The 14,489-nt window shown below is 40.5% G+C and overlaps 2 protein-coding genes across 2 annotated transcripts in view; both read left to right on the top strand.

The window, feature by feature from the left end:
- Positions 1-12,604, top strand: part of LOC113684553 (kinesin heavy chain) — a 32,162-nt gene extending 19,558 nt beyond the window's left edge. Inside the window, exons 22-30 of the mRNA XM_089183327.1 lie at positions 862-901; positions 1,051-1,112; positions 1,433-1,493; positions 2,472-2,543; positions 2,830-2,937; positions 5,845-6,064; positions 7,075-7,375; positions 9,596-9,879; positions 10,781-12,604. Of these exons, the coding sequence (XP_089039453.1) occupies positions 862-901; positions 1,051-1,112; positions 1,433-1,493; positions 2,472-2,543; positions 2,830-2,937; positions 5,845-6,064; positions 7,075-7,375; positions 9,596-9,879; positions 10,781-10,818 (1,186 nt within the window). The 3' untranslated portion in view covers positions 10,819-12,604. The remainder of the gene's footprint in view (positions 1-861; positions 902-1,050; positions 1,113-1,432; positions 1,494-2,471; positions 2,544-2,829; positions 2,938-5,844; positions 6,065-7,074; positions 7,376-9,595; positions 9,880-10,780) is intronic.
- LOC113684554 (cystatin-1) lies at positions 8,065-8,892 on the top strand. The gene has a single exon (XM_027201953.2). It carries the CDS (start codon positions 8,202-8,204, stop codon positions 8,745-8,747), a length of 546 nt encoding a protein of 181 aa, XP_027057754.2. The 5' UTR covers positions 8,065-8,201; the 3' UTR covers positions 8,748-8,892.
- Positions 12,605-14,489: the final 1,885 nt, after the last annotated feature.

Genomic DNA, 14,489 nt, shown 5'->3' with positions numbered 1-14,489 from the left:
GTATTGGAGGAATGGAAAAACGAGGGAGACTTGAGTCGAGTCGCACAGCCCGACCCAAACCTCCACGCTTTTTCGCTACCATCGCGCCGTTTACTATATCACTTCGTTTTACCAACTGAACGCCTGAAACAAGCTATAATCCGACTCAAGATGTGTGAAGTTCAAGGTGAACTCCTCAAAGCCAATCAGAGACGGCCACCCTCGCTTACTACTATGCTACGCTTTCAGCCAATCATATTTAAGAATTAACCGGCTGCTTTTGTATTTTCCGGTCATTTCACGTAACGATCGGCGATGGCACTAATTTCTGTAAAGGAATCCCAGGTTGTCATTAGAAAATGAAGTAGATGTATAATATGAACTGAGTAGGCTGTTGAAAGGGTGGCTTGTTGCAAAGCAAGTGCTTGTCCATGTTGCCCTAATCAGGGGTTCAGGAGCATGTTCCTCCACCCCCCCACCCCCCCCTGGAAAATTTGTAATTTGAAACTCTCGGAGACGTTTATTTCTAGCATTCTGGGACATGTTTGAGTAACTTTAATTGGCTAGGCATTGATGGAAGAATCAATCCAAAAAGACGTTTCCTGTCCTTGATCTCAATTCACAAGATTCGTCGCCTATCGGTTTCTAAGATAACTTTGCCATCTATTTATTGGTTCGTTTCTTTTGGTTTTGTTTTTGAAGTGAACATGTAGGAAGTGGTTGAATCTACTTGTTGAGTATGCGGTCACTTTTTTGGTTGATGTCCTGTTACCATGGCAAATTCTGACGTGTATTTCATATATACCCCATGAAACCTCTCTGAGACCCACTACTGATGCTTCCACCGTTATCTAACGATCAAACCTTTGCTTTTTTTCTCAGGACCAATCAGAAGCAAGGTTTGGAGAGAGATCACCTTATGGTCAGTACTTCATGACTGTATGAATCGCTCTGTCCTGAATTACCATGTTTGGTTATTTCTACTATTCATCGAAAATTTATGGACTTTGTGATGCACTTTAACTTTGCTACTATTGTTGTCGCTGATGTTCATATTTTTTTAAACTTCAGCTTGAAAATGAAGCGCTGAAACGAGAACTTGAGGAGAAATCTAGCCGATTGGCCGAAATGAGGTGAGTATTTGAAAGGAGGTGTATTTTTGTAAGAGAGAAATACTTTAGATGATTACCTGTTCTTGAAAACTCCTTATTAGATATACTCTTAAAGTAATTTATTTCACGAGAAAGCTCAAAATTTTCCATCTTTCTTATGCTATCTAGTCGCAAAAGTATTTTGACATTGTTGATCCTAGTGGTACGCAGGACGCATGCAAATGAACCTACTAGTGCCCTACGTAGCTAATCGTAGATTTTTCTGGCAGTCCAGAAGCAACTCTTAATATCGTGATGTACTTTCTTTGAGGGTTTTTTTAATGTAAAGTTTTGTTCCTCAGCATCCAAGCAGAGAAAAGAGAACAGGCCAAGAAAGACCTCAAAGGACTTGAGGAGACTGTGGTATGTGCATTCATGAAGACAAGAACGCATGCGTAATATGTTATGCAGGGGTTTCGATAAAAGCTGGTGACTGCTGGTCTACTACCGCTTAAAAGACCTCTTATCTCCGTCTGTTTAGCCTACGAGCAGGCTCTTGTGTTTGGTTTTTGCCTTTAAGCCCTTTTCCGGGCACAACCGCCTAGTACACGATTGGCCGCGGCTTATGGAAAAACTTATTGAAACCCCTGATTAGTAATCTGTACTACGATCTTTTCATTATATTTTCTGACACACAGCCATTACTAAGTCATTACTTATCGCAAGTCACTACTTGCAAGGTAACGACGAAAGTACCTCGGGGTTCACATGGGTCATGGAAAACTTGGAACAAATTGAATTGAATAAAGCAATTCCCAAAACAACTAATCTAGAAATAATGGTGAAACAGAGAATTAACTCTGAAGTGTAAATTAAAGTGCTATTTAAACCCATGAATAACCCATTGGGCGTTAGCCCTAATAAAGGGAAACAGGGAACCACACGAGGCAAAGAAAAAATCTTTTGACCTCGGTGGGAATCGAACCCACGACCTCCGGATTAGATCTACCGTTACTCTGCCGACTGAGCTACGAGGTCGCACAGAGAAAGTCGGGGACGATTGTCCTAGAAATTTCTAATCTAGAAATATCTTGAATGATTGTTTTCATTTAAAAGTATATATGGCAGTTGCATTCTTGATTATAAGTCGTAGTAATTGAGGCTGGTACTAAACCTCTTATGGCGAAGGATGATTCTTGGTGGAGAAAATGGAGTCGGGCAGCTTGTCCTTCTCTACACTAACGCCACTTAAAAATTACGACCCTTATACTCAAAGTGGTCTTTTCTTAACATGGTTTAGCAACGTTGTCATTCGTAATCTGTGGAAGGATCTTAACTACAAATACCACGACAGTGGTCTAATGCAGACACTCATGTTAACTAAATAAATATTGCTTTCAGCACAAAGAGTTGGCGACGCTGTATCGACTGCGGCAGTTATTCGTCAAAGATTTGCAGGCCCGATTAAAAGTGGTAAGTTATTTCAATCAAAGAAAGTTATGCACATGATCCAAGTAACATGTACCCTCGGAGAATATCCCAGTTTCCTGAGGCACAAGCGACAAGGAGCATTTCTGACCCCACCCACCCATCTCCCTCCCTCCCTTCCCCCCCCCCCCTTTCCGACACAATCTGTCACGTCAGCCTACGACATATCGTTATCTCATTTCAGTGCTGTTCATGCCGTGCGTGTGTCAAACACGTGAATCTGTAGATCTTTTATTCGTTGACTAACTCATTGCTAATTCCTCTTTCCCAGACCAACTCGGATACTGACTCAGAGGAAGAAGGAGGAAGCCAAGCACAAAAACAGAAGATTGCTTTTTTAGAGAATAATTTGGACCAGCTAACGAAGGTCCATAAACAAGTGAGTACTGCTGCCTTTCGTTTGAAACATAAATTCTCGTTATTACATCGCTGTATGTTGTCTTCAACACGTTGTGAGAGTATGGTATTTCATCTCGTTCCTGTTGGTGATTTGCTGTTTTGGCCGAAAGCTGCGTAAAGTATATTTCGAAATTGTGAGCAAGTTTCCCACAAAGGTCCTTTTTGCACGGCATTCACAACGTCTGAATCAGCTAAAGCTTTACTGATACGGAGAAATTTCCTTTAAAAAATCCACTTTGCGAACAAAATTCTTGGCCGCGGACAGCAACAAAAAAAGGATGTCGAAGACACTTGTAAAGGGTAACTTGCTGAATTGGAGTTTTCCCTAAGCCCACTTTAATTTCTTGTACGTGTCCCAGCAAGTTATTTACACCGGCAAAAGTTTTCGTGGACAAGCCTTCCTCTGAGAGATCTCGCGAAAAAAACCAGTGTGTCAGTTTTTGGTTTAGAGGACTAATGAAGGTGACTTTAACGACAAAGTTATCATCTACCTAACAAATGGATTCCATGGTGCGGTGCGTCTGTTCAGTGGTAGATCACATATGACGTCAAAGTGTTTTAAGAGTAAAAATAGTGGTACACGAGACCTAGCCCACGTGTTACTGATATTCATTACACGTTCTAGCGTCTCGTAATGTAGTACGGGCAAGCCCACGGCAACATGGAGTCTATTTGTTTAATAAAACGGTTATCTATGAGTCTCTCCTCTGATAGATCATAAGTTAGAAGCAATTCATGTGCCTGCGTGATTCATCTAATTGCAGAAACTGCGGTAGACAACCTGTTAAGCGCAAATGCGGGCGTGTTATGTAGTTTCAGTGGCAGAGTTCAATGTGTTTTTCCTTTTCATTTTTTTCAAGTTAGTCATCAGACATAAGTTACTTTTTTTTCATCAACTGAGTTGATAATGTAAATTAGCCACTGTAAGAAGATTTTATAGCTAACGTTTCGAGCGTCAGCCCTTCGTCAGAGCCCACCGACAGAGCCTTCGAGAGATAGATTTGGTGTCTCAAGCCGTGAATGAGACTCAAAAGTGATTCAAATCAATGACCCTTACAGGCGACTAGCTTGTAATTTCTCCTTCCAATATCGTCTCAGAATCACACGACAATAAAGGAAATGCGGAGCCTTGCCCAAAGAAGCTCTTGATTATGAAACAAATTCTCCTTGTCAGCACCTTAAGAGATCGATAGAAAACGGTATGGAGAAAATGCATACTGATTTTAGGGTTCAAGTTTCAAGAAAGTCAAAGTACACAGCTTGTATTGATTCTGTTAAATTGTTCTAAATTTCCGCGAAACTGTTTTCAATAGCCGCAAATGTCGAGTCAGTTTGAACCGCCAGCACGTACTTGTAGATATCGTATTGCACTTACACTAAGTATATAAGCGCAAAGGTTTCATGGATCATAACCGTCTTTGTTTGTGGCTCAGAGTTGTTGCAATTGTTAATTCCTAAATTTTTTATTCCAAACAGCGGAAAGCCTTACAGAGAGTGAAGATGTTAAAGCAACAGATCGAGTTTCTTTCCTATGCTTGTTAGAATCGATCAGTTCCGGAGATTTTGATATATTCGATACGTCATTTGAGAGGCAGGGACTTCCCGTCGTCCTTTTCTTGGAAATTTGGGGCATTACTTTTACAATCAAAATAATTTGTGTATTCAAATTGTCTAAAATGTCGGGTTACCGATTTCCTAAGGGGTTTTGGAGGGTTTAAAAATGGAATTAAAAAGACCAGGGGAGAAAATTAATAACAATTCGATAACAAGAGGTACTTTACTTCGCCACAAGGAAGCATTTAAAACTAATTTATTTCTAACTTTACCGGAAACAAGGTAAATTGATCCTTCAAATTTTCACGATATTTGTCGAGATTTGAATATTTTTATTATTCAATTCTGTGAACTAAAAAGGCTACTGTTGGGTTTATTAATTTAACTATTTGCGACGTGATGTTTAGTGAAACGAGACAACATTAATAAGTACGCTTGTTCGAGGTCAATATAATTTATCCTCTGATGTGTAATCTTTACAGATCGTCCGTCAATGTAATTACATGCGTCTGCCTTCACTATCGTTTTATAAAGTCTTTTATTTGGAAATTTCATTTGTTGTTATACTTATTGTAAAGGGACATCGTATTTAAAAAAGAAGCCTGTGGAAATTCGGTCAATTTTTTTTTACTTGGGCCATGTCGTGTCGATAAGAATTTTTTTCGAAATATTTAACACTAAGTAAGTACTTTGATATAGATCATGTATTAAAAAGAAGGGAAATTTTCAATAAAAATGAAAAGAATGCTATCGTTTTCTTTTGGAAACTTCATCACCGCTAAGCATTGGCTAAAAAAGACAGCTTCGAAGAATGAAATTTGAAAATCTTTAGCGAGGACGCATACCCCATAGAAATAGCCGCGGAACAAAGTGTTCTTAACATGTAAGTTTCTGGGAAGTCATACATAACGAGAGTGTATAGACCTTTTGCAATTTAACTTGATTGCGGTGTTGAATTTTGCTGCGTTTCCCCTTCTTCTACAAACGTAAATTTCAACCCACGAAAAGGTGCGTATTAACTCTATCTTCAATTTTCTGAGCCATTACACGAAGACAATCTGTTCAGTTATCATAAAGGTGTTCTGCAACTTTCGCTCGAAACGAGTTGAACATTTTGTAACAAGAACTGCCATGGCTCGCTTTTATATAGATTCAATATTGGTCGCATACCTCGTAGCGATGTTGGCGATAATAGTGTGCTAATATGTGTCTGATTTTCTTATATAGGCCCGAGTGAATCATAATAAACAGAGTTAGAAGCTCTTTTACCTGATTGGGATATTCTGGGTTAGTTTATACCACGTAAGTAATTAGTGTCTCTTGTCATTAACAGCTCGTTAGAGATAATGCTGACCTGAGGTGTGAATTACCCAAACTGGAGAAGCGCCTGCGAGCAACACAAGAGCGGGTGAAGTCATTAGAGCAGGCTCTCAAAGAGGCCAAGGAAGGTGCGCAGAGGGACCGGGCACGATACCAGAAGGAGGTGGAGAGAATCCGGGAATCTATGAGACAGAAGCAGGCCGCTGTGCGGAAAGGCGCCCAGGGACATATTGGTAAGAGTTAGAATAAAGAAAATCTCCTGCGCTTGAACAATTTATTGATAAATTCTGGAGGACAAGGAACTTCTCGATGGAATGTTAAAGATGAAAACAAATATGGAACTGTATTGGTTTTGCTTCACTTTGCTCTGTGAGCGCAAAACTAAAACCAATCCTACTTTATCACGCGCGTTTTCCTGTGTTTGCGGTGGGCCATATGCATTGACGTGACGTTCTCTTTGATTCATTGTGACATTCCCTTTTATTCTTGATTGGCCTTGGTGATAATTTTGGTTTTGGTTACAGAAAAACTCAATTCAAAATTTCTCTGTTTAGTGAACTCAAGAATCGTGGACGAGAAAGGGAATTGGGAAATGAGATTTAAATGAGCGAAAAATTAGAAACACGTGAGCTTTGGAAATTTAGTTTTCATGGTAACTCCATTGTGAAGTATTGTCTAACGTTGTGTTTTTACCACTACGCTTTCCTTATTGGTTACCTTGGATACCTTGGATATCAAGGTTATCTAGGTTAGCTTGGTTACCTTGGTTACTTTGGGTACCTTGGATATCTCGGATACCTTGGTTACCTTGGATACTTTGGTTACCCTGGATACCTTGGATACCTTGGTTACCTTGGATACCTTGGTTACCTTGGATACTTTGGTTACCTTAGATACCTTGGTTACCTTAGATACCTTGGTTACCTTGTTTGTTCGTATAAATCTTTTAGCGCTCGATTGAAAATGCTTCAATTTGATTGAACAAATAGACTCCATGTTGCCGTGTGTCTGCATTAATAAATTAATTGTTAGGAATCCGAAACAACCGACTTTGGAATCACGTGACCTTTCTCGTGTTTTAGCTGGTTTCCTATCTTCGTTTCGATCTGGATCCATTGTTCTCAGCGGAAGTCGTGAAAAGAAAACCAGTTGTATTTCAATGAATACAGCTAAATTAAAAGTGTTACATCAATCGCTCCAGTCAACACTTGACTTTAAATGTTTCTCATTTTTTCGTTTTCAGCCAAACCAATCCGTCCTGGGCAGCAGCCGTCCTCACCCAGTGTTCGTCCCGGCAGCACCTCGGGAATTGGAAGTGCCTTATTAGGAATGACTCGTTTGGCTGGTGGAGCAGTCATGGGTTCTAACGTTCCCAATAGCCCAAGTACACCGAGTTTACCCAGCTCACCCAACGGTGCTGCCATAGTGACTCCTGTAATTCGTGGCGGGAAAGGCTCAGAACCGATCGTGGCGTACAGCAAGAGGATACGAAATGCAGTGAGCACGGAGTCACTCAATCGGCCTCTCCCCCAGGGAAGCCCGAGGTAAGTCATTTTACGCCTCAGCGATTGGCTATTAGGAATTGGAATCAACCGGCTTTGGAATCACGTGACCTTTCTTGCGTTTTAGCTGGTTTCCTATCTTTGTTTCGATTTGAAAGTTCCAATTGTTCTCAGCGAATGTCGTGAAAAGAAAACCGGTTGTATCACAGCTTAAGTTTTTAGGGCTGGTCGTTCGAAGGGCTTTTGACGCCAATTTGAACTTTTTGTATAGAGTTTTGATCTCCCTTGTATATAAGTGTCTGAGAAACGAAGAAAGCAAACTGCAAAAGCTCATGTGACCCATTCTACCTAAATCATGTGTATATAACCCGGCACCAGAGAGAGAGAACATGATGTTCCAAGGCAGACCGATGTAAAAGTCAAATTAAAACTTTGAAAATTCCTGGTTGAAGTTTGATATGAAGAGTGTATTTGAATGATATTTGGAATAGCTGTTGGCGAAGCTTTTATCATGGAATGGAACTGGTCAGGTTACATAGTTTTAGATTTTTCCGCCGGGATATACCAGACAATAGAGGCGGGACATTTATGTGTTTAACATGTATGTACCTGCTCCTTCCTGCTGCGGTTTTGAAAACATTTTAATATTGCCTGTGCATGCTTAAGAGGTGAAATAGAGCGAAAACGTTTCTTTTGTTCTTGAGGAGTTGAGGGTAGTTTTTGTTTAGTGGCCGTATTGCCAAGAGCTACATTCTGGTATTAGAATTGTAAGTGTAATCTCCATTTATCTAGTCACATCAAGTGTGAAATTTCACTTCTTAGATCAGATTATAAATAATACATTTTCGAACGAGTTTAACGCTTCGAGATGGCCGTGTTTGAAATACATCTTCTCCTCGTTTTTTGCTTTGCTTTTGGGACTATACGCTTCGTACAGCCTGCCACAATACCTGGTGCCATGATGAACATTGAGCAGGATAAGTTATCGGCACACACAGAACTTTTAGAGGGTCTCAAACAGGCTGTACGGCTGGAGAACGCGCGAGAGCCTAAACCACCTTTCAAGTTCGTTTATCTTCCGTACACACTCTCTGCGGCTAGTCAGATCGTCGAAGGAACAATGTACCGTGCGAATGTGAACCTTGCGCCATCGAAATGTCCAAACAATTTGAATGAAACGAGGGAAGGTATAGAGGCGTGCGGAGTGGATTTTCTGAAACCGGATATTTTAAAGCTAGAAAAACATTGTATGTTTGAGATATGGTCACGTCCCTGGCTTGCGGGAAAGGAACGTGTGCTGATTAGGAAAGCGGAGTGTAAACCGACCGCGACAAAACAAACGCAGCCTTGTCGCTTTCGTGTGACAATGAAGTTTACTTTCAATCCGTTGTGTAACTTACAGCCGAAAGGTTGATCAACGAATCTAACATGACGTGCTTAGCTAGAGATAATGAAATGCGAAGTTAAGAACACACTTGAGTTTAATCTCAAAAAGTGTTTCACGAAACCCTGTGTCTTCGAATATTTGAAGTCTGAAGAACTGAACGTAAACCTTTCAGACTCGAATATCAGTATGCATTATCTCCTTGGTGTTCTCTATACTTTTCCTATGGTTCTGTTCAGGAGAATTTGTGTAACGATCAAAGGGTTCCTTAGTTGGTGATCACTTCTTTTATTCTCATGACCTTAACGTTTGTTGTAGAGATGATACTGTAAGGTCAAATCGTATGCTTTAAGCCTTTGAGAAACTTGAGTGGCGTCGACAGGCGAGCAAAAGGGTTACCAAACATTAAACATGAAGTTGATAAAGCATTTTTCTTTTTATTCGCACGGTTTTATCAAATCTCAGGCGTCTAAATCTTTTTTTCGAGGTAAAACGTTACCATCTTTGTTACTCTATATATTTATATGTACATTACCAAATACATACATACATCAGCCCTGCAGGATGCGCGTTTCTGTACCCGCGGGAAGATTTCAGACGAGTCGGGGAGTGGGTTGGCGGAGACTGGCACTAGTGATCTCTAAAATGTTGTTGCAACGAATCCCTTGCCCTCAGCCATTGTCCATAATCATGAGGAGTTAGCATGATAAGATTTAAGTTCCTTGACAATTCATTGACGTTACTATTTGTTCCAATTTCACTATTCCTCTAGGGTTCTTGGTTGATTTTTTTTGTTTAATTCAAATGAGAAAAGAAAGATTTTGTAGTTTGTTTTCCATTTTGCTTAATGAAAAACTGCCTTCCACTGTTTCTTTCAGTTTAAATGGCGCCCATTCCTCGCCAGATTACGAAAGAAGACGCGGCTCAGCAGCTTCAGCTGGCGCGGTCACTCATTCTTCTAGTGCGCACATGCGCGCTGCAGCTAGCGTGGATCGGCTTAACATGATGGGCGAGGGAAATTCAGGAAGAAAACTGCCCTCGATGCCGGACTCCATGCAAAGGTCACCGTTGAAGATTTCAGGCCGGGAAGGAGAAATAGCAGCTTTAAAACGAACTAACCGACGGTCTGCTTCTTCTCAGAACTTAGTCAACAGTGCAGATGGTAAGCTGTTGTTTTTCTTTCGAAGTCACGAGTTACCGAGGTAGAACTGTAAAGTTATGGTAATACTTTCATTGGGTTTGCCTGTTAGGAATGACAGGCAAATTACAGAGGTGTTAATGAATTATTAAAAACAGCCCTCTTTTTGATGCCTAGAATTTCTGGAAATTACATTTGCGAGCTTTTAGGTTTTAAACATTCTTCTGGGGGAGCATACCACTAGAATTCTCCCAAACGAGAGGGAGACTCACAGCCGGGTAAATCCGGGTATTACACCATCGGCAGCCGTCTCACGAAAACGTTTTTGAAATCCCGGGACTGTAGAACACCTCGGCCGCATATTCCTGTTTCCTGAGCGTGAACTGACCGGGGAGATGATAGTATTCCCCCAGTTCCAAAGATGTTTTCTCTCTTCTGTACTCCCCGCCGCACTCCTCAAAGCTTATCGACAAGAGTTTTGCGAGGGTTCGCCGTTCCCAAGAAGGATGTCTTTGTTAGAAGTGTTAGGGAAATTTGTCTGGGATTCGTTTAGAGAGAGTATGTGCTGTTAATACAATCTTCAGGAATCGTTATCGTCAAGGAATGGTTCTGATTGTAAGAATGATCAAATCAAACTCAACTACTCCTTAACACTTTAACTCACAGAAGCTATTAATATGTAATACTGCTTATAATATGAATACATTCTCTGGAGTCCAGGTAACGGAAATACTCAAAATTATCAGGATGATGTTTGCTACGTTGATCTAACACCAGATTGTCAAGGCCAATTCACAAGGCAACGTGTAACAGCCAGGGGAGAGAATTAACAATCAGATCTTGGGAGGTAAAGGGTCAAGTGTCGCGCAGGTGTCATTTACACAGCGTCTAATCATATCTTTTTTTTTTCTTTTGATCCATTTAGGTAGTCCTTGGGAGATGAGAAAACAATCGGCTTCCTAAGTTCGGTGAACTTGCCCCAGGACAGGGCAAGTAGCGTAACGACTGTGAATCATTTTTCGTCTATTGCTTTACGCGTGACTTATGGCTCACGACTGCCGCCGAATCGAAAGTGTCACTTAAGCTCAGGTGTTGCAGAAGTGATACAGTTGCATTGTAAATTTCTTGACGCAGACTGAAGATAGCGGTGAGAAGGACAAATTTTACAGAAAGGAGGAAACAATTGTGGGATGAGAAAATTATGGACAATCTTATGTTTCTATTTGGATTCTCTAACACGGAAAGACTCCTTGTAATTCCTCCGTGGCAATTTCTATACTCATATTCAAGAATATTGGACAAATGTCTTTCATCTGTGGGGATACACAGATTGGGGGGGGGGGGGAAGGGGAGGGGAGGGCACTTTGTGAGCCACACCCTGAGTATGAGTATAGCTTTCTTGATTGTAGGCAAGGGATAGAAGAGCGTATATCCCTGGGTTAACAGTATGCCCCTGGGATTACAAATGTATATGAGATTCTTACATTCACGGGTTTACGTTTACTAAGGAGTCGTCGGTACGGTTGAGGGAAATTTGGGTTGGGAAACTTTGAGGCATGCAAAATAGTTTTTGAAACAAAATGAAGTCTTATTTTGTGTACGTTTTAGTCATATTTAAACACCCATTGGTTTTAATGGAGCGAGATTTATAGTAGCGAACCGATGTAGTTTCGAATACTTTCAATTCACATATTTTAATTTCGTCAATTGTATATAATTTATTCAATCTTATTTTATTTTCCTGAGGGTTGAGCAATCCAATTTTTACTCTCGTCTGAATTTAGGCGATTGTCTTTTATTCTTAATTTTTACTGGGTTGCTCCTTATTTACGATTGAAAGGGAAACAAAGCACCGTCGTCCATAAGAAGGAAAATTGTTCAAGGCAACATTTTTCACCCGAAACCTAACTTTGGTGGTAAGGTACGACATTTGTTCCCACGTTTTCAATTCAGGTTTCGATGCATTGAAAATGTGACACAAGCTTCGTGATATGACTACGGGAAATTCTCGTATTTGACGAAGATTTTACGAAACTGGTGTTCTCTGATAAAAGTACATGTTAAGCAACTTGTACGCTCTCCTACTTCTTAGTTCAAGTTAGTTTATTTTTTATTTGAAAAATACTGTTTTGCCCACCAATGCTTATGTTTGGAACAAGGCCACTTAGATTTGAAAAGATGTCAATCTTTCGTTACTCATTTTAGGCTTTTTGTAATCAGCAAAAACTGTGGAAGCACTGATAGTTTTTAAGCCCAAATTTGTTTCAACTGGGGCAAATTTTGTTTACTGCTTAGTCCTTGTACAGTTTTTTCTTTTCAGTCGCTCATGCCAAGAACTGTAACATTTCTAACTTGCGAAGCTTCTCCGAGAATTTGCCGTAGACGTCCGAATCCTGTACGGAATCTAACGGGATAGCAATGCTTGAGGAATTCAAATCAGATAATTTTTACCGGTTTAGTTTTACGTATGAGTTAATGGGAAATGGTTTTTATTTCCATCGTGGAATGTTTTACCGGGCTTTAGGAAGACGCAAACGAAAACAAGTCTATGAATTAAATTGTTTTCAAAAATCTATTTTTGGTTGTCTGAAAAAGTGACCGTCGGTTTAGACGCGAGGTCGGGAATTTGCATGTAAAATGGGCTTTCCACTTGAGATTTTTTTCTTGAGTTATCCATTTTATTTAGGACAATTGTCGCGTCAGAATAATTCTTAAGGAAGGATGAATAAAAACCGATTCAAATAGTTCAGCCCTTGTCAATTTGTCCGTTGTTTGCCCACTGCTCTGCGGCTTAAAGCGGGAAACGCTGTGCGCGGTGCTTGATGGTTCGAATGCAAAAGGCTTATAACACCACTCGTTTTGCGCTCTAAGCAAGGAGGGAGGCCTGGGTTGAGCTAGTGTCCCGGTCAATGAAGTGATTTAGCAGCAGGATGTGAAGACTTTGAGTTAAGGAAAAAGCTTGTTAACTACAATTTTAAATTTTTGTATGTGGGTGTGTTTGTGGTTTTGTCTTTTTTCAATGGGAATAAGACACTCAAAAGTGGTGTCTGTAGCCTTTCGGTGCAAGTGTAAAATTTATAGCTAAGCCGTGCCAAACGGTTTCCGGCAAAGAAGCACTGCCACAACTGGCCTATGGGTAATTGATATTGTAGAGAGGAAGGTTGATTTCTGCGTGAGAGAATAGTTGTTGAAGCGTTTAATGATACTTGTTCAGGATAGTGAAAAGCAGTACAGTAGAAATCGACTGTGGAAGATCGCTACCAACACAAGCGGGCAATGTATTGTAGCAGACGATGACCGAACAATCAAAGTATTTGACAACAGTAGGTAATTTAGTGTTAACAACTGGGTTGAAAACGTAAATTAGCTACCGTAAAGGGTAAAAAAGCTGATGTTTCGAGCGTTAGCCCTTCGTCAGAGCGATTAGAGGAATTGTGGGTTGTGTGTGGATTTACATGTAGAAAGTGGAGCTACGCCATTGGTGGGAATATGGTGACGAGAAAACAGGAATAAATTAGTTGAATGAAAAGCGCTCGTTGATTCCGTGGGGATTAAGGGTGCCGATTTGGAATATAAATTTTTGTTCTAGTGTTTTACTAAACAACTTTTAGTACTACATGGCGTGGCCATGGGTACTAAAATGGGACCCAGCTACGCCAATCTTTTTGTAGGTTTTATCGAACATCAATTTTTTTAGCCAATACTACGGCCCAAAACCTCAACTCTACGGCCGCTACATTGACGATTGCATCGGCGCTACCTCCTCTACCAAAGAGGAGCTCACTCAATTTATAACCGCCGTCAATTCCTTTCATCCGGCTCTTAAATATACCTGGGAAATTTCCGACACTTCTTTGGCTTTTCTAGACATCAAAATTTTAATTGAAGGCAACGGCTTATGTACTAGTGTTTACTACAAACCTACAGATTCACATAGTTACTTGCTGTATTCATCCTCACATCCATCACACGTCAAGAACTCCATACCTTTTTCACAGTTTCTCAGACTTCGTCGTTTATGTAGTGACGACTCTGATTTTTCCGAAAAATCAGAGGTAATGTGCCAGTTTTTCGATAAACGCGGCTATCCTGTTTCTGTTGTTCAAGCGGGCTACCACCGTGCCCAACAAAAAAGATCGACAGGCAGCACTACAAACGGCCGAGAAGGAGAACACTGACTGCATTCCATTTACTCTTACATTTTACCCTCACAACCACGCAGTTAAATCTATCATTCTTAAAAATTTTAAATTACTCCAAAACGATTCAGAGACTGGTACTTTCTTTTCGCAACCCCCACTTATTTCATTCAAACGTGACAAAAACATAGGCAACTTTTTAGTCAGGAGTTCATTTCAAACCAATGACCAATCTGGAACTTTTAAATGCGCTCGCTCACGATGCAAAACTTGTCCTTTCATTCATAACGTAGAGAAAATATCGGGACCCAAAAGATCCATTAAGATCATTGATCACTTTACGTGTACCTCCGCCAATGTTATTTACTGCATAACTTGCACTTATTGCGATAAGTTATACATCGGCGAAACAGGAAGACGACTGGGTGACCGATTCCGAGAACACCTTCGCGATGTGGAAAGAAATGACAAGGACGCATCCAAACCAGTCGCTTG

This window comes from Pocillopora damicornis, chromosome 9, assembly GCF_964200805.1.
Source record: "Pocillopora damicornis chromosome 9, jaPocDami1.2, whole genome shotgun sequence".
Lineage (NCBI taxonomy): Eukaryota > Metazoa > Cnidaria > Anthozoa > Scleractinia > Pocilloporidae > Pocillopora > Pocillopora damicornis.
This window is presented reverse-complemented; position numbering and strand designations above follow the sequence as displayed.